This window comes from Aquarana catesbeiana, linkage group LG08, assembly GCF_042186555.1.
Source record: "Aquarana catesbeiana isolate 2022-GZ linkage group LG08, ASM4218655v1, whole genome shotgun sequence".
In the NCBI taxonomy this organism is placed as follows: Eukaryota; Metazoa; Chordata; class Amphibia; order Anura; family Ranidae; genus Aquarana; species Aquarana catesbeiana.
Window position 1 is genome coordinate 32077648 of NC_133331.1, and position 21253 is coordinate 32098900.

At 42.0% G+C, this 21253-nt stretch overlaps 1 protein-coding gene across 1 annotated transcript in view; it reads right to left on the bottom strand.

The window, feature by feature from the left end:
* LRRC27 (leucine rich repeat containing 27) overlaps positions 1 to 21253 on the bottom strand; it is an 82194-nt gene that overhangs the window by 19674 nt on the left and 41267 nt on the right. Inside the window, exons 5-7 of the mRNA XM_073595671.1 lie at positions 14078 to 14230; positions 12027 to 12240; positions 5187 to 5276 (exon numbers count right to left, since the gene is read on the bottom strand). Of these exons, the coding sequence (XP_073451772.1) occupies positions 5187 to 5276; positions 12027 to 12240; positions 14078 to 14230 (457 nt within the window). The remainder of the gene's footprint in view (positions 1 to 5186; positions 5277 to 12026; positions 12241 to 14077; positions 14231 to 21253) is intronic.

A 21253-nucleotide genomic window follows, 5' to 3' on the forward strand; every position in this document is an offset into this window, starting at 1 on the left:
AAGCTATACCAATGATTGACAAAAGCATACGACTATATTAGATCACACTGATTAATACCTATCAACGGCTTTGACGATGTTATGTACTCATTGTTGAACTTATACTACACACAAATATCTGTACAAATGTTATTATCCTTGTACAACCGTTATTATCTTTTCTCTTACAATAAAAACTTTAATGTCAAGAAAAAAAAAAATGACATTTTACTTACATTCTTCACATATTTTCCATCTCTAGAGTTATTGGCTGACTTAGGACACATTCAGATGGCTGAATTGCAGCGACCAGATGCGGGGCGCCGGTAGGAATTAGTAGATTCTTGCTGGCAGTTGTAAATGCTGCCTGTACACACTGTGTGAGAGCAGCTACAGCTGTCAGATTTGTACTTTGTATGAATCTATGACTGGCAACGCCGCTGTTTGCATGTAACCAGCGCCGGCGCTACCATAAGGGCTCATTTACACTTGCTTTGGCTTCAACACACATTAAAGCACCTACCGCTTCAACATGCTTTTATGATGCTTCAGTGGTGCTTCGATGAAGCTTTGGTGATGCTTCAGTGATGCTCTTTTGAAGCTTTGTTGAAGCTTGGCAGATGCCCTGTGTGTGTGTGTGTGTGTATATCTCATACCTGCAATTTCTCCAAAACAAACGAAGCTAAAAGCTGAATTAAGGGCTTGTGCACACTTGACTAAATTTCTAATTCTCAAACGCTCCGATAGCGTTTGTATGGCGTTAGTATGGGCGTCAAACAGGCGCCAATGAGCTTTAGCATGGGTATTAGACAGGCATTTTACAAGCATTAATGAGGAGTTAAAAATGCTCCCCAAACGCCCCATGGGCAGTTTTGAAGCGCTTAACGCCCTGTAACTGCCTGCCAAAGCATTTGCGAGGCGTTACCATAGACTTGAATGGGAGGAGTTGAAAGGCTTTAAACGCCTCCTGACTTGATATGAGGCTTCAATTTTGAAGCCACGCGACGCTAACGCTTATGCCCCGTACACACGGTCGGATTTTCCGACGGAAAATGTGTGATAGGACCTTGTTGTCGGAAATTCCGACCATGTGTGGGCTCCATCACACATTTTCCATCGGATTTTCCGACACACAAAGTTTGAGAGCAGGATATAACATTTCCCGACAACAAAATCCGTTGTCGGAAATTCCGATCGTGTGTGCAAAAATCCGGCGGACAAAGTGCCACGCATGCTCAGAATAAATAAAGAGATGAAAGCTATTGGCCACTGCCCCGTTTATAGTCCCGACGTACGTGTTTTACGTCACCGTGTTCAGAACGATCGGATTTTCCGTCAACTTTATGTGACCGTGTGTATGCAAGACAAGATTGAGCCAACATCCGTCGGAAAAAATCCTAGGATTTTGTTGTCGGAATGTCCGAACAAAGTCCGACCGTGTGTACGGGGCATAAGTGTCTCAAGAAATAGAGACAAGGAAATTGAGGAGGCTTTGTAGCACCACTAAAGCTACATGGGGTATAATTTTAGAAGCAAAGCCAAAGCAAAGCCAAAGCAAGGTGTAAACAGGACTGTAAGCTAACCATTTTATTTAGAGACAGGGGCTTTGACTGGCATTGAGAGAGCTTTAACCAAACCTGTCCGAAGCCATTTTTTGAAGCAAGTGTAAACTAGCCCTAAGGCAGCTCAGGCAGCCGCCTTAGGGCGCCAGGATGGAGGGGCCAGTGAAATGCCCCCTTTCCCTTGCAAACATCCTTGGGGCTCATTTACACTTGCTTCGGCTTCAACGAGGCTTAGGACGGCCTTTGCTAAAGCTCTCTGAACGCCAGTCAAAGCTCCTGTCACTAAATAAAATGGTTAGTTTACAGTCCTGTTTACACCTTGCTTTGGCTTTGCTTTGGCTTTGCTTCGGCTTTGTTTCAAAAATTATACCCCATGTAGCTTTAGTGGTGCTTGAAAGCATCTTCAAAGCCTCCACAGAAGTCTATGGCAAAGCTCGCTTGAAGCCCCACCAAAGCCTCATCGAAGCACCAAGCAAAAGCAAGGTGTAAAAAAGGACTGTAAGCTAAGCATTTTATTTAGTGACAGGAGCTTTGGCTGGCATTCAGAGAGCTTTAACAAAGCCTGTCCAAAGCCTTGTTTTGAAGCAAGTGTAAACTAGCCCTTAGACTGGCCCTAACCGCCAGTGATGACAGGGGAAGTGAGCAGTGTCAGCCCGCCCTGTGTACAGGTCCTCTATGAGGACTTTGCTAGAACAAACTCACACATCGCCCGCGAAAGATGCTCTTGCCTTCTGCACATCCCGCAGGTAGGCGTTTCAGAGCGATGACAGGTGGGCGTGGTCATTGGCAGGGAAGGCAGCTCAAAGTTTAGACCAGGGACCAATGAGCTGGCAGGGGAAGCCCCCCCCCATGTGTGTTGTGGTTTCTTCCAGCAGAGGCTGCTCAGGGTGCCGGCGGTGACTGCGGTCGGAGGAGTCCGGGGATCAGATGAGCTGCACACATACACTTACAATCTGCACACTGGCAGAAGCACTGCTCTGTCCACCCCCTACTCGCTACATGTACACAATTTATCTTCCATGTGCTTGGACTGGCTCCTGGAGCCCCCACACCACCGCCGGAGACGGTCAGAGACTGGAGATATGATACAGGAAATGGTCAGAGACTGCAGACATTAAACAAGAGATGCAGCTGGGGACCATCTCCTGTTATCATGTGTGTGAGCACAGCACTCCCTCCATGGCATTGTATAATGGTGGCCATACACACTTCTATCAATTATATATATCTTCTCTGATTCATCTCTATCCATCCATAATTCATCTATAGTGACCCATTCCATCTATGGTTGGTGGATAGGGAAGAGGATTCCCATCCATAATTGGAATATACAAATGTAAATAATTGATCGCATCTCTGTATCAGCCATGCAATCTTATAACCCGATTGATCAATACCCAGTCGGATTCACAAACAAAGTATCTCAGTGCTGCCGATCGATGCAACACATTCAATAACTTTCCAGTCTGGCTAGTCAACTCAGTTTGACCCAGGTTCGATCTAGATCGATCAGAAGGGAAGTCATGTCTGTTTAATTGTATGGCAATTCGATCATTCTAAGACCCCTTTCACACTGAGGCAGTTTTCAGACGTTTTAGCGCTAGAGACAGCGCCGGAAAACCTCCTCCCATTCATTGCAATGAGTGCTTTCACACTGGGGCGGTGCGCTTGCGGGACGTTAGAAAAAGTCCTGCAAGCGGCATCTTTGGGAGCAGTGAATACAGTGCTGACCATTGCAATGAAGCCCTGCAACACAGGAGTTTTTAACCCCTTCTTTGGGGTTAAAAGCACCCCGCTAGCGCCCAAAAATCGCCGCTTAACCGCCTCAGATCCGCGCTATAGTCGAATGACGGCTACAGCACGGACCTACTTTGCAGGGAGAGCGTCAATAGACATCCTCCGGTGCTCGAGCGGCCTGTGCGCCCCCTGCAGGGCACGCGCGGCGTGCTCTGTGATCAGTGAGTCTATGAGGCTCTCTGGATCACAGATCGGAGTAAGGGGTCGATCCCTTACCACAGTTGATCATGTGATGTAAACAGAGCTGGTAATCGGCTGATAGCGTGAGGAGAAAAAAAAGGCCGATCACCGGCGGCCGTCAGAGGGACATCGGTCCTGATCAAGAAGAGCAGCCGCCAGCTCATCTGTACCCACCTGACAGTGCCATCTACCAGTGCCCACCAGCTCCACCTATCAGAGCCACTAATCAATGTCACCAATCAGTGCCTCATCAACTGTGCTGCCCATCAGTGTCACCTACCAGTGGCCATTAGTGCCACCCATCTGTGCCCATCAGTGGTAACTATCAGTAATACCTATCAGTGCTACCCTATCAGTGGCCCACCAGTGCCATTTTATCAGTGGCCCATCAGTACCGCCTTATCTGTCCCCATCAGTGCCCACCAGTGCAGCCTATCAGTGCCCACCAGTGCACCCCATCAGTGCAGCCCACCAGTGCACCCCATCAGTGCAGCCCACCAGTGCACCCCATCAGTGCAGCCCACCAGTGCAGCCCATCAGTGCCCACCAGTGCAGCCCATCAGTGCCCACCAGTGCAGCCCATCAGTGCCCACCAGTGCAGCCCATCAGTGCCCACCAGTGCACCCCACCAGTGCCCACCAGTGCACCCCATCAGTGCCCACCAGTGCCCACCAGTGCACCCCATCAGTGCCCACCAGTGCACCCCATCAGTGCCCACCAGTGCACCCCATCAGTGCCCACCAGTGCAGACCATCAGTGCCCACCAGTGCAGCCTATCAGTGCCCACCAGTGAAGCCTATCAGTGCCCATCAGTACTGCCTCATCAGTGCATATCAATGAAGGAGAAAAATTACCTGTTTCAAAATTTTATAATAAACCATGAAACATAATTTGTTTTTCAAAATTTTCCGTGTTTTTTTGTTTGTTTAACAAAAAATAAAAAACCCCAGTGGTGATTAAACACCACCCAAAGAAAGCTCTATTTGTGTGAAAAAAATTATAGAAATTTCATTTGGGTACAGTGTTGTATGACCGCGCAATTGTCATTCAAAGTGCGACAGCGCTGAAAGCTGAAAATTGGTCTGGGCAGGAGGGGGGTTTAAGTGCCCAGTAAGCAAGTGGTAAAGCACCGATAAAATAAGCAGCGCTTTACCGCTAACACACAAGCGGCCCCAGAGTGAAAGGGGTCTAAATGAATCACAGGTCAATCAAATAATAAAATTTAAGCAGCTATGACCATCATTACAATAGCACAGCTATGCTTTGTGCTTGCAAACTTATTTATTTAGGTTGTGGGGGTTGGGGGGGGGGGGGCGCAAAAATGCATTTTCGCCTATGTAGACAAAAATCCTTGCACCGGCCCTGCATGTTACCCCTTCTCTGAGTGGCTGTATGAAAAAAATCAGGGTCATCGCTTCTGTGGAGTTCTGGCCACAGCTAGTCGACAAGTTTGTACGCAGCCATAGAACAAGGTGTTGCTGCATCCAGAGGCGGCATTCAGATACCCCTGAACTTAGCAAAACTATCGGCTGCTGGATGGCCATCTGAATGTAGCCTTAGAGACAAATCTAAAATGACTTACATAGAACACAACTACTAATTCATATAATGAATAGCATTGCATTAATCTACTTATCTACACTGCAAACAAGGAAAAAAAAAACGTACTTCATTTTTTGATGAACAATGGCGAGTCGCTCCTTCTCTTCGGCATGTTTATTGGTTTTTGGTTTTCTTCTCTCTGCGAGTGTGGCTTGCCTATGTGTCAAGAAAAATAAGGTTAGATAAATTAAAGCGAAACTTCAGTCATTTTTTCATCTACCTATTAAATCTTCTGCCCTTGTTGTTGTTTTAACTTTGGATAGTAAAACATTTTTTTTTTCTGCCAGTAAATCCCTTATACAGCCCACTTCTTGTTTCTTGTCTGGTCATTAGCCTAGGCTTATGACATCATGCACAGCTTCCTATCACTCTCGTGAGAGTTTGCCAGGAAGGGAGGGGGGATGAGTCATAAGAGGGCCAATAAGAGCTGCAGAGCTGGAGGTGTGCCTCTGTGTAAATCCAGGAAGTGAACAGGCAGCAGCTTCAGCTACCCACAGTTAAAATGGCTGCAGCCAGACTCAGCGGAGGGAGATTTCTGCAGCATATTTGGCGAGTACAGAATCACAGTATATATAAAATAATATGCAAAGTGGTTGGAGGGAAGCTTCAGAATGGCAAAGATGTTTTTATTACATATTATGTGAACAGACTGCATTTCCTCTTCAACAATGGGGGAGGGAGATCCTCAAAAAAAAAAAAGGAGAAGAAAACTCATTAAAAAATAAACACCTTAACTGATGTATTGTACAGGGCGTGGGTGGGTCTGGCCATATATTTGCACATTTTTTTTCTGCAATTTTAACTTCAAAACACCTAAGGGTAAAACAAATCTTAATGCCCAAGCACAATTTTGCAATTTTGACATGTGTTAGTAAAACCGTACATATCAACAAAACTACTTTGTGCATCCAGGTGGATTATACTTTGTTTTTTTTCTGGACAAACTGGGCTTTCATTTGGTAGTAAATGGTTATGGATATCTCCTGATTCTTATTATCAAAAGGAAAACTGGCCCAAAATAGTAAAAAAAAAAAAAAAACTTTAGTTTAGCTGTATAGTTCATGTTATTACCATAACCTACTACCAAACAACACAAAATAAATTCTCCTGCTCCTGACGATCACAGCGATACCACATATATTTGTATGTCAGTTGTTGTTTGTACCCATAGTACAGCCCAGAACCAATAGTGCACTTTTTATTTATTTTTGTCCTACCTAAAACTACACTGATGCTAATTAAAAAAAAAAAAAAAAATCCTGCCCAAAATATACTAACCCTGACCTTTTCCCCTTTCTTGACCCAAATACTAACCCTGGCACGGCCCTAGATCAAACTCGATGAAAGTATTTATTTTTTATTATTTATATTTTATTTATTTTTTTACACACACTTTTTTTCCTCTTCAAGGATAGGGAAAGATACATTGCATCTTTCCTAACCATTCACAGAAAGAGAGAAAAACACAGGGGCAGGCTTCACGGTGACTGATTACTGTGGTAGCCAATCAAGAGGCTACCACAGCAATTGGGTGACCCGGAAACCAGGAGATCCAGGTCCCAATCGTTAGTACGGGGCCCGAGGCTCTCAGTGAGACCATGGTCTCTGTGCTGGGAGCACCCTGTGCAGCGTGTTTACCAAAAATATGAAGAAGAATACATATTGGCTTAAACTGGTAAAGAAATTTGTTTTTTTTTTTAAATTGGGATATTTATTATAGCAAAAAGTAAAAAATGTTGTTTTTTTCAAATGTGACGCTTTTTCTTGTTTTTAGGGCAAAAAATTAAAAACCGCAGAGGTGATCAAATACCACCAAAAGAAAGCTCTGTGTGGGGAAAAAAGCACCTTAATTTTGTTTGGGTACAGCGTCGCACAGCCGCGCAATTGTCAGTTAAAGCGACGCAGTGCCGTTGTTTCGTCACATATGGCGACCCATCACATTTGGCTACCCGCTGGACTGCGCGACGCCGCCATATGCGTTCCAACACGGTGGCGATCTGCGCAGAATTTTGTGGCCACACCCCTGAGTCAAGGTTCAAGCCCCACCATCCAAGTGGACATAGAGTTAGATTATAATTATGCCGAGGCCGTGCCTGAAGCGTGGCGAGCGGCCCTGTGGCAAAGTGGTGTCTTACAACAGTGTTGGAACGCATATGGCGGCGTCGCGCAAGCGCACTCCAGCGGGTAGCAAAATGTGATGGGTAGCCGAATGTGATGAAACTCCGTATCGCAAAAAATGGCCTGGTCATTAAGGGGGCAAATCCTTCCGGTTTGTAAGTGGTTAAACTGCAAACTTTTGCATTCATTGGCAGCTAACATGTTACTACAGCTAAGTCTGCTTCAAAAATAAAAAAGGAAAAAGTTGGAAGGGTTAGCCATGAGTTTATGTCTCAGCAAACCCCCCCAAAAAAAAACAAACAAAAAAAAAAAACACATACATATATACATAAATAAAATAAAAATAAAAATACAACAAAACAACGGTTGTGCAAATACACTAAACATGTTATGTTCTTTCCTATAATCTTTATTGTAAGGTTCCTCTTTAGAGAAGTGCATTGCTTAGTCCTATTCTGCTTACTGTCCATATTCCCATCACACGTTCTTAGAATGAGCTCTCACAGGGTGCTGCAGCGACCACCAGCTGGATGCTGAAGCTTGCACGACATTGTGAAAATATTCGCAAGCACCATTGATCTTCAAATAAGTCTGAACGATTATTTTATTGAAGAAAGATCACATTACAAAAGTTAAGCATTTCTGAGCCACGCGGGGCCCCTTTGTCAGCTATGTGATGCACATGCCTAAAGAAGGGGCTCTGCGTGGCTCAGAAACGTTGCACTTTTGTAATGTGATCTTTCTTCAATAAAATAATCGTTCAGACTTATTTGAAGATTCATGGTGTGCTGGTGAATATTTACACAATTCCATTCTACAGTACCAACATTTTGCTTTGGCACTACATCCACCAACTGCTGCAAAATGAGAGTTAACCACTTAAGGACCGGGCCCATTTTTTACACTTGGTGTTTACAAGTTAAAATCTGTTTGTTTTTGCTAGAAAATTACTTAGAACCCCCAAACATTATATATATATTTTCAGACACCCTAGAAAATAAAATGGGGGTCGTTGCAATACTTTATGTCACACCGTATTTGCGCAGCGGTCTTACAAACGCATTTTTTTGGGAAAAAATACACTTTTTTGAATTAAAAAAAAAACAGTAAAGTTAGCCCAATTTTTTTTTTAAATTGTGAAAGATAAATGTTACTCTGAGTAAATTGATACCCAACATGTCACGTTTCAAAATTGTACCTGCTCCTGACAGAAGCTATTGGCTACTGGCTATTGAACTTCCTTTTTCTAGTCCCATCGTACGTGCTGTACATCACCGTGTTCTGGACGGTCGGACTTTGGGGTGACCGTGTGTAGGCAAGACCGCTTGAGCGGAATTCCGTCGGAGAAACTTTTGGAGTTTATTCCGACTGCAAAACCAGTCGTGTGTACAGGGCATTAGAGGCATTATCCTCTTATTTTACTTTCACCAATCCACCTGCTGATAGTACAGAGCCTTGGAGGCACTCTGCACATGCTCAGTTTGCTACAGAGTTTTTTTTTTTTTGGTGGGAGGGTGTATGTGATCAGCACAGGGCCAACCAGCACTGTCCAGACAGAATGTCAGGGGTCAAGCAGCCTCATAGGAATGAAAACTCCTTCTACAAACTATAACCAGTGCTTGGCCGGACACCGATAGAAGTCACAAGACTGCTATATACTGATGGTGAGAAAAGGTATTTAGCAGTTTGTTCTGTGTACTGTGGGAGACCAAATACAGTGGAACCTCTGATTGCGAGTCAACGCGGTTAACAAGCGTTTTGCAATACGAGCAATTATTTTTTTAAAATCCTGACTCGGTTTGTGAGCGTTGTCTCGCAAAACTAGCAGGATTCAAGCCACTGCGGTGTGCAGTACCGCATTTGGCCAGAGGTACGGGGGTGCTGGTGACACTTGGATCCGTTCGGAAATACTCGGAAACACTCCATTCCCAAGCCTTACCGAGTGCATCCAAGCCGTATCCGAGTACCCAAGTATTTCCGTGTCTCTCCGGCGCCCCCCCCCCCCCACCTCTGGCCACATGCGGTATTGCATGCAATAGAAGTCAATGTGGAATGCATTATCTTAGTTTCCATTGACTTATATGGGGAAACTCGCTTTGATATGCAAGTGCTTTGGATTACAAGCATTCTCCTGGAACGGATTATGCTCGTAATCCAAGGTTCTACTGTATAGTAAATGCAGGGTCCTGGGTTTAGTAACAATTTAAAGGGTGTATGCACAGTTGTCAAAATGTTACTGGCTTACAGTGCTAAAAATGTATTGTCAAATAAGCAGAGAATTAATAAATAAATATATTCAATGCACGTCATCATTAAATTGTAGTTTCAGTACTCTGTTGTCCAGATGACAAGTGACTAATAAAGTGTAACTTGGCTTGAAGCAAACATAACAAGGTCTCATTAATTGTACTTTTCTTTCTTATTTCTGGTATGAAAAGCCAATTTATGTCATAACCTCAAAGTAGTCATGAACAGAGGGCTTCTAATTATGTTCATTTTCTGCTCTACAATCATTTTCTTTAATGATTAACATAGGCTAGTATAATAATTAAGATAGGTTTGCCTAGTACTGTGTCAATTCACCTGAATGCAGCCAGCAATAAAGATGCTATAGGATCTTTACCAAAAGTTAAAGTGGTACTGAACCCAAAAATAAAAATGTAATATATTGCAGCTTACCATTTCTTAAATGTGGTGGCCGCATTACTTTTCTTTTTACCTTTATTTTTAACGGATGAGGATGTGTTATATGCCTTTTACTGCCATTGACATATGTCAAATGTCGTCAGCAGCAGGAGCTCTGTATAAATATCACAAGTTGACTGTCAGCTTACTGATCAAAGTGAATTGGAGGCTGCACGGGTACCAGATCGATTTCACAGACCCCAGAACGTATGACCCCCTGCTTTGCTTCCAGGGTCCACTATTCCACCTGCAGGTCCGGGACCTGCATGACAGCTGTCGCCAGGTGTAGAGGAGAGAGATCAGTGAATGCCTTTTCACTGATCTCCCCAAGTTAGTAAAATCCAGATACAACACGTATTATGTCACTTTCGGGTTTCAGTTGTCAATTTCACCAGCCATCATGGCTGTGGAAGAAGCTAATAGACCCCTGATGTCTCATTAAAGATAACCTGTCACTATAAATATGCAATCACATAGGGGGCTACTTGTACAAAAATTTTGACTGCACTACACTTTACTTATCACCGTACATGGACTGAAAGCAACAATTCTAGGGCCATCATTCACAGCGAACTCCAAACTGATGACCTGTAAGAGCTTTTTAAGAATTTCCTATAAAAATTTTAGGTACCAAAAAATATTCACAGGCATGCACAATTTTAGGGTGTGACATGTTGGGTATCTATTTACTCAGCTCAGCCATTTCTTTATCTCTCACTGATAAATGGTTAATATACAGTATTGCATTTGAGTACTTTAAACTTACATTTAGTGTAATTTTTTACTGAAAATTTGTGCTTGATAAACTGTTGCTTTAATATCATGTGACGTAAAAAAAATTAGAACTAGCAGAATCTTATTTTCTGGTATAGCTGCTTTCAGAAATTAATATGGTTTGGGGGATTTTACCCAACTCTTCAGGCCTAAAATTATTATTTTATTTTGTGCAAAAATCTGGCAACAGATACCCTGTTTCCCCAAAAATAAGCCCAGGTCTTATATTAATTTTGGCAACAAAAGACACAGTAGGGCTTATTTTTGGGGTAGGGCTTGTCATGTGCTGTCTTCTCTCACCATCTCCCTCACTGCCTGTCAGGCATCCCCAGTCGCCATTGGAGTAACAATGCTTGTAAAATCCTAAAATGCACTGTATTACAGTATTATATAATGTAAACTGTTCATGTTTCTGTAATCAATTTGTGATAAATACCTTCTTATAGCGCCGCTCAGCGCTTCCGTGACCTGCCTGATCGTTCTTCCCCGCTCCGAGCACTGTAGAGAGAGGGGTGCCCCGAGATCCCCGCTGACAGATGGCCGAAGAGGAGAGCAGTGAGGGATCAGTTGAGCGCCACTCGGCACTTCCATGGCCCGCTTGAGCTCTCTTCCCTGCTCCGAGCACTGCAGAGGAGGGGACAGAGAACCCCCGCTGACAGCTGGGAGAAGAGGAGGAGAGCAGCATTATGGTGAAAAAACACCTGGCATTGACTGGCCCCCCAGCCCCCCCATTTTACTTACCTGAGCCCCATATTTCCCTCTCCGTGGATGCGCAGTCCCTCTCTCCACGGGGTCCCGGCTCTTGATAGGATAGATAGCAGCGCAGCCATTGGCTCCCGCTGCTATCAATCAAATCCAATGATGCGGGCGCCAGGGGCGGGGCCGAGTCCGGCATTCGTGTCTATGGACGCATATGCTGGACTCGGCAGTGCGCCCGCAAGGTAACCCTCCCGGGAGAGCACTTCTCCAAGGGGGTTATTTGACGCCGGGAGGAGCCGCGAGAGCCGCTGAGGGACCCCAGAAGAGGATGTTCGGGGCCACTCTGTGCAAAACGAGCTGCACAGTGGAGGTAAGTATGATATGTTTGTTATTTAAAAAAAATAAAATACGAGCCTTTACAATCACTTTAACCTATTGTATAATACAGTGTAATTTATTCTCATCCTGTGTATATATATATATATATATATATATATATATAGTATTTTCCTGAATACTGTATATACAGTATGTCAGCAAACTGGTGGTTGACAATATAAAGAAATCCAATTAATTTTCCAATTTTTTTTTAATGGAAAGATGATACAATTGCTACAATAGCAACTTTACCTTGACTCAGTTAGAAACTTCCAGCCATTTGGGCCTTCCACTCCTCGGGGTCTGTTCTGAACGTACATTGATTCAGTCTGAACCATCTCCTCCATCTCTCTTGCTTCCAGTTTGCTTTTTAACAACTCAAACTTCTTCTTATCTTCTTCATCTGAGAGGTCCATGCTAGACTTCTCCAGTTCTTTAAGATCCAATTTCTCTACAGAAGGTAGTTCTATTAAAGGGAGGCATAAGTCAATATTACTTCTTTGTGTATTACATGTTGCACAAGGACTGGATAGAGGCTTTACAACTGCAGAAACTGTACTCAATCTAAGCAGCTGCACATACACATGGATTTAAAGTGGAACTTTAATGACAAAAATAAAAATTGTCGAACAGGATTTTTTTTATGTAGAAGAGGCATACCATGTCTTTTCTGCATTAAAGTTGTTTATCTGCCTGTCTGCCACTGTACATTGAATTAAGAACACACAGCTCCCTATAGAATTTCGGCAATGCTGAGCTAACTGCACATCTGTGTATGGGCGGGAGTGACGTAACTCGGCATGGCCAAGTAAAACGTCTGGGGACCGTTTGGGTTATTAGTATTCATAGGGTCTTTGACCCTCCCACGCCCCGTTCCTCTTTTCCCTATCTCCTCTCTTTGCTCCCTCTCCCACCTCCTATACCCCTCCTTCCCTTTTTCTTATTCTAGATCACAATGGGGACATTGTTCACAGTATTGCCTATTGTCTATCTATGGATACATAGTACGCTGGTTTAAAAGCAAATTTTTATACCCATGCTGTTTGGGTATAAAAATGGAGTTATGTGATGTTTGCAACTGCATGTAGGTATTATTACCTGCTGAAACTAATGGTCCAGTGCCCCCTTTTTTCCTTTTGTCTCCTATTGGTTTGATTCCTAATTATTGTATGTCATCCCTTTCTTATTGAAATTTAAAATAAAAATGATAAAAAAAAAAAAAAAAAACGTCTGGGGATCGATACCTGAAAACCACTAGGCTGATAATGTCAGGGCCCGACGTGGAGCTCCAGGACATTTCAGCACTGGCGTATAGGTGAGTTTAGTTCCACTTTAAAGGAAATCTGTCATCAAAAGAACTGGAGGCCTTGACTAGTGAAAATACCTTTTGCCTGGTTGTCTTTATAACCCTCGTGCTTTCTGCTCTCTGTTATACTACTCTCTAGGTTCCTACAGTCTGCACTGTATGGTCCATTCATAAAATGTGGACCACATTGTTTAGCCTACTGGAGTTCTCTCTACTTAATGTGGTACTAAAGCCTAAATGAAAAAAAAAATGTGAGCAGGTTCTTTATTGTAGAAGGGACAAGCCATTTCCCTGTTGCAAAAAAATAAACTTACCTTTCTGTTTGCAGACTTTTTTTTAAATGTACATTTAATTGTGCATGTGCAGCTCAGTTTACATTCTTGGCTTTGTGACTTATGTGCATGTGCGGAAGTTATGTCATCCTGTGCTAGCTAATCAAGATGGCTGAAGACCAAGGACCCCGCCGAAGAAGCCACAGAGCAAATGCTGGTGAAGGACCGGACAAGATGGGAGAACTAGAGCTACCGCCTCAATCCAGACCCCGTCTACCTCCCGGCTCCTGTCCTGCTGCAAATATGTACTGTAAGGTCAGACACTGATGCAAGGTGGGCCTCTAATGCAAGGACAGACTCTGGTGTGGCTTCTGATATAAGGGGTTCTCTGATGTGGAACCCTGATTTAAGGGGGCCCCTGATCTAAGGAAGGGACTCCGATGGAGACCCCAACAAAATCCGATAGAGACTTTAAAGCAAAAGGTGCATACGAAATTTATTTTTGTTCAAGCTTTATTAATAGCTCAAGTTTTACGGAATTTATTTGATTGGTTTTTCTGAAGTTCTCGCTCTCTTGTTCGTATGCTGATTATAAACAAATCTCCAATTAAAACATATTAATTCATTCAAATATCCATTCATTGTAAATATACAGTGTGCCCTCATATTGAAAAGTTTGAAAACTCCTATTTAAAATTAGGATTCCAGTTACAGACATTGTATACCTGGTTCATCAGGATCAGAAGAACTGAGATCGGTTTGCTTGGAGTTTCTGAGAAAAGATAAAATAGATTCAAGTCCTTTACACACAACATCTTCTGGAGGAAATTCAAGCGGGCAGTTCCGAAGATTTAAAGCCTTTAGTGTAGTCACATCACCTGCACAGAAAAAAAATGCTAAATCAAGATTTCTGCTTTACTGCCACCAGAAGTACACATTTCTTTCAAAAGGCTGCTTTCGGAAACATGAACACGTATAGTAGGAGTGTATGCCTATGCTTGACAAAAAGAAATACAAGACAAAATAAGGTCATACCATGATCTTTCTAGTTTTGTTGGTAAAACTGTCAATTCATGTGCAGGTCATGCAGCTTGTCCGAGATCAGTCTTTGGAGATCTGAACATTTGAAACTGGATGAAAAAATGTGCTCAAAGTAAATGTATTTCATTGGAATAATGCACTAGGATTTCACAAAGGTAGCCTACAAGTTGAGGAGATTCTAGTGGATCATCCTAATGGAATAAAGTTACCTTGGACTTGACTATTTGGAATGTGGTTCCCCTACTTTTTCTTCCCATTTCAGTCTAAAGTGTCCTCATTTCAAGAGACTCTTCTGTACATGCAAAGCCTTCTGCTTAATGCACACCTGAATCCTTCTAGTCCATATTACCTCTTGGAACTAGATTTATTTTGGGTAACCATCAACTTATTTTCTCAACCAATTGAGCACTAGTCACCTATTGTGCAGAGGACAATGCTAGCAGTCCTATGAGAATTGCATGCAAGCAAGCAGGGCACCCTTTTACAATGACAACTTCTTGCTGCTTTTCAACATCTAATTTGCATTTTGTCACCTCTTTGGTGCATAGGATATAAATCAGATTTCTGTTTATTTAAGAGCAACTATTTTGTCTGTAGTAATTAGGCCTTTGTATTCTAATAGGGGAATGGCGCTGTTCACAGATAATGGAAAAATCAGAAAGACACAACCCCAACCCACCAGAAAATGGGAAAAAGGAAAATTGAAATTTGAATAAAAAAATTTGAATAAAAAATATATGAATAAAAAAATAAAAATATGAATATAAAAGTGGTAAGCAATAGGTGTGCGGGGTGCACCAAAGTGTGTGAAAATTCTAACTAAAATGCTATGAGTTAATCCCTTAGGTTAAATGACAGAAGGTGTAAATATGCAAATCACTACCAAAAGTAAAAAACACAAAAAACACAAAACCATACCTAGTACAAAGTGGAAAAAAAAGTGACAAAAAAATGACATAAAAAGTGAGAACAACATTAAAATTCCCACTCATGTGCCAAATATCATCCACAATACATAAAATATACATATAGGTGATTCAAATGAACATCTGTGATCATCCAAATTTAAATAAGAAAAGATAAATGAAAAGTGGAAATGTATGTGGAAGGTGAATGGAAAAAATGAGTATATTAATTAATAAATATGTGCCATCAAACAGATATATAAATGAGTAAATAATACACTCAAAAATGTCCAATATGAATTGTCCAATGAAAGTATATCTGACAGGTGTGTGATCATCAGCAAATTTCAGTGTTAGTGTGTCCGTATCTGGCAGGCCCCCTTTTGTGCCCTCACTCACCAGAAAGCCCTACCCCTGCAGGGGTGAAGGGCATGAATCAATCCTGTGGCCGGAATGCTGGAGTCCAGGGATCCCCCTCTCAGGTTCAACAAGCCCCTTCCCACTGGATCCACGTTGTTCTTACATGAGTATCCACCGGAACAAATTATATGTGGAGAAACAGGGAATCCGCATGGTGTAAGTCCGTTAAAAAGAGTTTATTGTCAAAACATATATAGAAAAGTTAAAAACGGGAGCTAACAGTGCTCACTAAACAAAAACAAAAAACGGATGGTGTCTAGGCAGCGAGGTGCCGGCGTGCGTTCCACCGGCCTAGCTGCTGAAACCGGAAATGCAGAGTCAAAACGTGAAAGCGACGTGTGCGTACCGTATGGCCGCGCCTTACGCGTTTTGTCATCAAGACGTCATCCGAGGCGCGCGCCTCGGATGACAAAACGCGTAAGGCGCGGCCATACGGTACGCACACGTCGCTTTCACGTTTTGACTCTGCATTTCCGGTTTCAGCAGCTAGGCCGGTGGAACGCACGCCGGCACCTCGCTGCCTAGACACCATCCGTTTTTTGTTTTTGTTTAGTGAGCACTGTTAGCTCCCGTTTTTAACTTTTCTATATATGTTTTGACAATAAACTCTTTTTAACGGACTTACACCATGCGGATTCCCTGTTTCTCCACATATAATTTGTTCCGGTGGATACTCATGTAAGAACAACGTGGATCCAGTGGGAAGGGGCTTGTTGAACCTGAGAGGGGGATCCCTGGACTCCAGCATTCCGGCCACAGGATTGATTCATGCCCTTCACCCCTGCAGGGGTAGGGCTTTCTGGTGAGTGAGGGCACAAAAGGGGGCCTGCCAGATACGGACACACTAACACTGAAATTTGCTGATGATCACACACCTGTCAGATATACTTTCATTGGACAATTCATATTGGACATTTTTGAGTGTATTATTTACTCATTTATATATCTGTTTGATGGCACATATTTATTAATTAATATACTCATTTTTTCCATTCACCTTCCACATACATTTCCACTTTTCACTTATCTTTTCTTATTTAAATTTGGATGATCACAGATGTTCATTTGAATCACCTATATGTATATTTTATGTATTGTGGATGATATTTGGCACATGAGTGGGAATTTTAATGTTGTTATCACTTTTTATGTCATTTTTTTGTCATTTTTTTTTCCACTTTGTACTAGGTATGGTTTTGTGTTTTTTACTTTTGGTAGTGATTTGCATATTTACACCTTCTGTCATTTAACCTAAGGGATTAACTCATAGCATTTTAGTTAGAATTTTCACACACTTTGGTGCACCCCGCACACCTATTGCTTACCACTTTTATATTCATATTTTTATTTTTTTATTCATATATTTTTTATTCAAATTTTTTATTCAAATTTCAATTTTCCTTTTTCCCATTTTCTGGTGGGTTGGGGTTGTGTCTTTCTGATTTTTCCATTATCTGTGAACAGCGCCATTCCCCTATTAGAACACTTTGGTTTTGTGGATTTCACTTTGGTGTTTCCATTTTGCTTGGGGGGCTGCAGTTCCTTGTTGTTATTGGTCCTAAGCGCGGAATATTTGACTTACATTAGGCCTTTGTAACCCAACTCATCCATCATTGTAGGATCATGCATTAAACAAAAATCACAGCATGTAAAGTTAGTGGGTTTCATGTATAGCTACATGTACAGGAGAACCTTGAGGCGAATAGACATTATGAATTAAAAGTGAAATTAGTGCTTAAAGGAGTTGTAAAGGCACAAGGTTTTTTTTTTATCTTAATGCATTCTATGCATTAGGTTAAAAAACCTTCTGTGTGTAGCAGCCTCTCCAGCACCCCCTAATTACTTACCTGAGCCCCCTCTCTCTCCAGCGATGTCCATGGACGTCTAATCTGTCCGGGACACTCCTCCTGATTGGCTGAGACACAGCTCAGCGGAAGGGAACACCGCTTCTTCAGGAGATTTTTTATACAAATTTATGCACAATTTTATAGAGCGATTAGCAATGTCAAACTATGAATAGAGAGAGAAAACATATTAGTCATAACATCATACAATCCTCAAGTAATAGAACAATATAGAACATGAATGTATATCCTGTGTAGTGATGAAATCTTGTTCTATGTCGAAATCCATGCCACAACTATAAACCCATCCCCACATGCCAAGGTTCTAGGTGTAGTCCTGGACTCTGAACTCTTCTTTAAGCACCACATTCATTCACTGTCCAAATCTTGCCGCCTCAACCTCCGCAACATCTCCAAAATACGCCCCTTTCTAACCAATGGCACCACAAAGCTCCTGATTCACTCGCTGGTCATCTCTCGCCTCGACTACTGCAACTCCCTTCTCATTGGCTTACCTCTACATAGTCTATCACCTCTTCAATCCATCATGAATGCTGCTGCAAGACTCATCCACCTTACCAATCGTTCTGTGTCTGCTACCCTTCTCTGTCAATCCCTCCACTGGCTTCCGCTCACCCAACGAATTGAACTCAAAATACTAACAACTACTTACAAAGCCATCCACAATTTAGCCCCCCGCTACATCACTAGCCTAGTCTCTAAATACCAACATACTTGTTTCCTTTATTCCTCTCAAGACCTTCTGCTCTCTAGCTCTCTCGTCACCTCCTCCCATGCTCGCCTCCAGGACTTTTCCAAAGCCTCTCCAATCCTATGGAATGCTATACCCCAATCTGTCCGCTTATCTCCTACTCTATTAACTTTTAGACGATCCCTGAAAACCCTTCTCTTCAGAGAAGCCTACCCTACCCACACCTAACAACTGTATTTTCATTTTCTCCATCAGCTCATCCCCCACAGTTATTACCTTTTGTTCCAATTGATCCTCCCTTCTAGATTGTAAGCTCTAACGAGCAGGGACCTCTAATCCCTCCTGTATTGATTTGTATTGTGAGTGTACTGTCTGCCCTCATGTTGTAAAGCGCTGCGCAAACTGTTGGTGCTATATAAATCCTGTATAATAATAATGATATTGTGCTATTACTTGAGGCTTGTATGATGTCATGACTAATATGTTTTCTCTCTCTATTCATAGTTTGACATTGGTAAATCGCTCTATAAAATTGTGCATAGATTTGTCTAAAAAAGCTCCCGAAGAAGCGGTGTTCCCTACATGTTGAGCAATTAATATACAGATGGTACATTATCCTGTGTCACCACAACCATTTAGAGACATTGTATTGTTCCATGTCTCTCGTTTTTTTTAATTCATGTATTTTAAATTGTAATTATAATAAAAATTATATTTTTTATACTTATCTTCTGTATCCCAAGCTTTTGTATGGTAGCATTAAAGTCCATTTCAGCCTCCCTAAAATCCTTCCTTCTCTCTTAGGAACGAAGGTACCCCCTTTTTATACATTGATATTATGACCGGCACTTTTTCTAAATGTTCTAAGCAAGCATGAAAAATGTTTGCACTACATTTTCAATAAGACATTCACCTTCTCCAAGTGTCTAATAAACAAATGATACTAAAGAAGACTGAAAAAGGCCGGAATGACCTTGTATATGATGTGTCGGAATGAGTTACATCTTTAATCTGACATCCTGCAATGCCATCATTTTGATTGATATACTCAAACATGCATAATTTAAATTTTCTTTTTTCCTCATGAAGAAGTAGTTGTTGCAGATTCTATTCAGCTAAAAAAAGCTGACTAATTCTGAAAGCAAAGAAGCCAAATTACAATAGGGTCAGCTTGTCAGGGGGGTGAATACTAAGCCCCAGGGCAGAACGACAAATATTTTAGCCAATAAATATTTGGAATGATTTAAAAGAACAGTCAGTGTTATCATATACATCATTTATAAAAAGGTTATTTTGTGAATTGGGCTTTAATGTATCTATTGTACCATTACCAAGCTCCATGTTTTAAACCCCTGAATACTGACATGTTTTTTCATTTCCCAAAAGAATTATGGAAAAAAAAAATTAAAAATCAGTTTACTTTGGGGTTTCTGCTTTCCAAAAAGGGGTAATTTCGGGGTTTTTCATCCTGTCCTGGCATTTTATTTGCTATATTTTGAAACAAAGTAAAAGGAAACTGTTTTTTGTTGGCTTTTTTTCTTTTATATTGTAAAAATCTAAAAGAAAAAGTCCAGGAGGTTATTAAATAACACCAAAATAAAGCCCTATCTGTCTAAAATATGCTATAAAGTTAACCTGCATACAGTGTTGCACAACAGAGTAATTGTCAGTCTAAGGATCATAACAGTGAAAACGGAAAAATTGCCTGGTAATGAAGAGGTGAAATATGCCAGTACTGATGTGTTTAATCCCGGCAGTACAACTGAGCTTAAATTGTCAACACCAAAAAGTACCAGGCCCCAGTGTTAAGTATAACTATAGGCAAAACTTTTTTTTTCGTTTTGGATAGAGTGGAGAGGGATTAGAGCCCCCGTCAATTTTAATTGCCGTCCGTGCCCCCCCTTAAGAGGATTCATTCTCTATTTGCCCTGTTTACCATTGTCATCAGTGAAAGTAAAAAGAAAACCCCAAATTTGGGGTTGTCCCCAGAAAAGTATAAGATGGGAAATCTTCCAATGGGGACACTAGTTCTGGTGGCTCCCAAGAAATTCCTTTAATTTGCAGATTTCCTCTCACTTCCTGTTTGGCTATGGGAAAGAAAGTGAAGCGAAATCCCCGCAATGGGACAAAGACCGCGAAAAAAAAAATCTGACAGGGGTTATAACTCTCCCTTACTCTATCCAAATTGAAAAAAAAAATCTTGCCCATAGTTCTACTTTAACTTTGGCATCAAATTTCAATTCAATTTTAGTCATAGTCGACTAAAATCTCCAGTACATTTTATTTGACTAAAATCATTTTAGTCGACTAAAATCAAATGGGTTTAGCTAAAAATTGTAATGCATTATTTAAAGCATTTCTCTAGAACTTTCCAGTTCACGTGGGTAAACAGTAGGGTTGCACACATAGCAATACTAGTATCGGTGCTGATACTGAGCATTTGCACGAGTATCGGTATTCGTGCAAATGCTCCGATGTCTGATCCAATACCTGTTTTATCGGACCAGGCATCCTTAGCTCAGCCAGGGGGGCCGGGCAACCTTACAGATGATTGGTGCGGTGGTGGGGGGAGTTACAAGCACCGATCTTCCTGTATAGCTTTCAATAAAGCACACGATAGCCGCTACTCCTCGGCTCCCTCCTGCAGCTGTCAGGTGCTTTATTGAAAGCTATACAGGGAGATTGGTGCTTGTAATTGCCCCCACCGCCGCACCGATCACCCCCGACTGTCCCCCTGTGTACTCCCCCCTCTCTCCGGTGTCCCCGGCTCCCAGTGTCCTCCTCCCCTCGTCCCAGATCTGTCATGATGGAGAGTGGAGGAAGGAGCCGGTAAATATATCACTGACTCTGCCTATTCATAACTGAGCATTGCGAAATATGTTTACAATGCTTCCGTTTATCAATGGAGAGGAGCCTCTGTCTCCTGTCCATTCATCTTCAGTGCAGCTGAGGCTGCAGAGAAAAGGATTGGGGAATTTG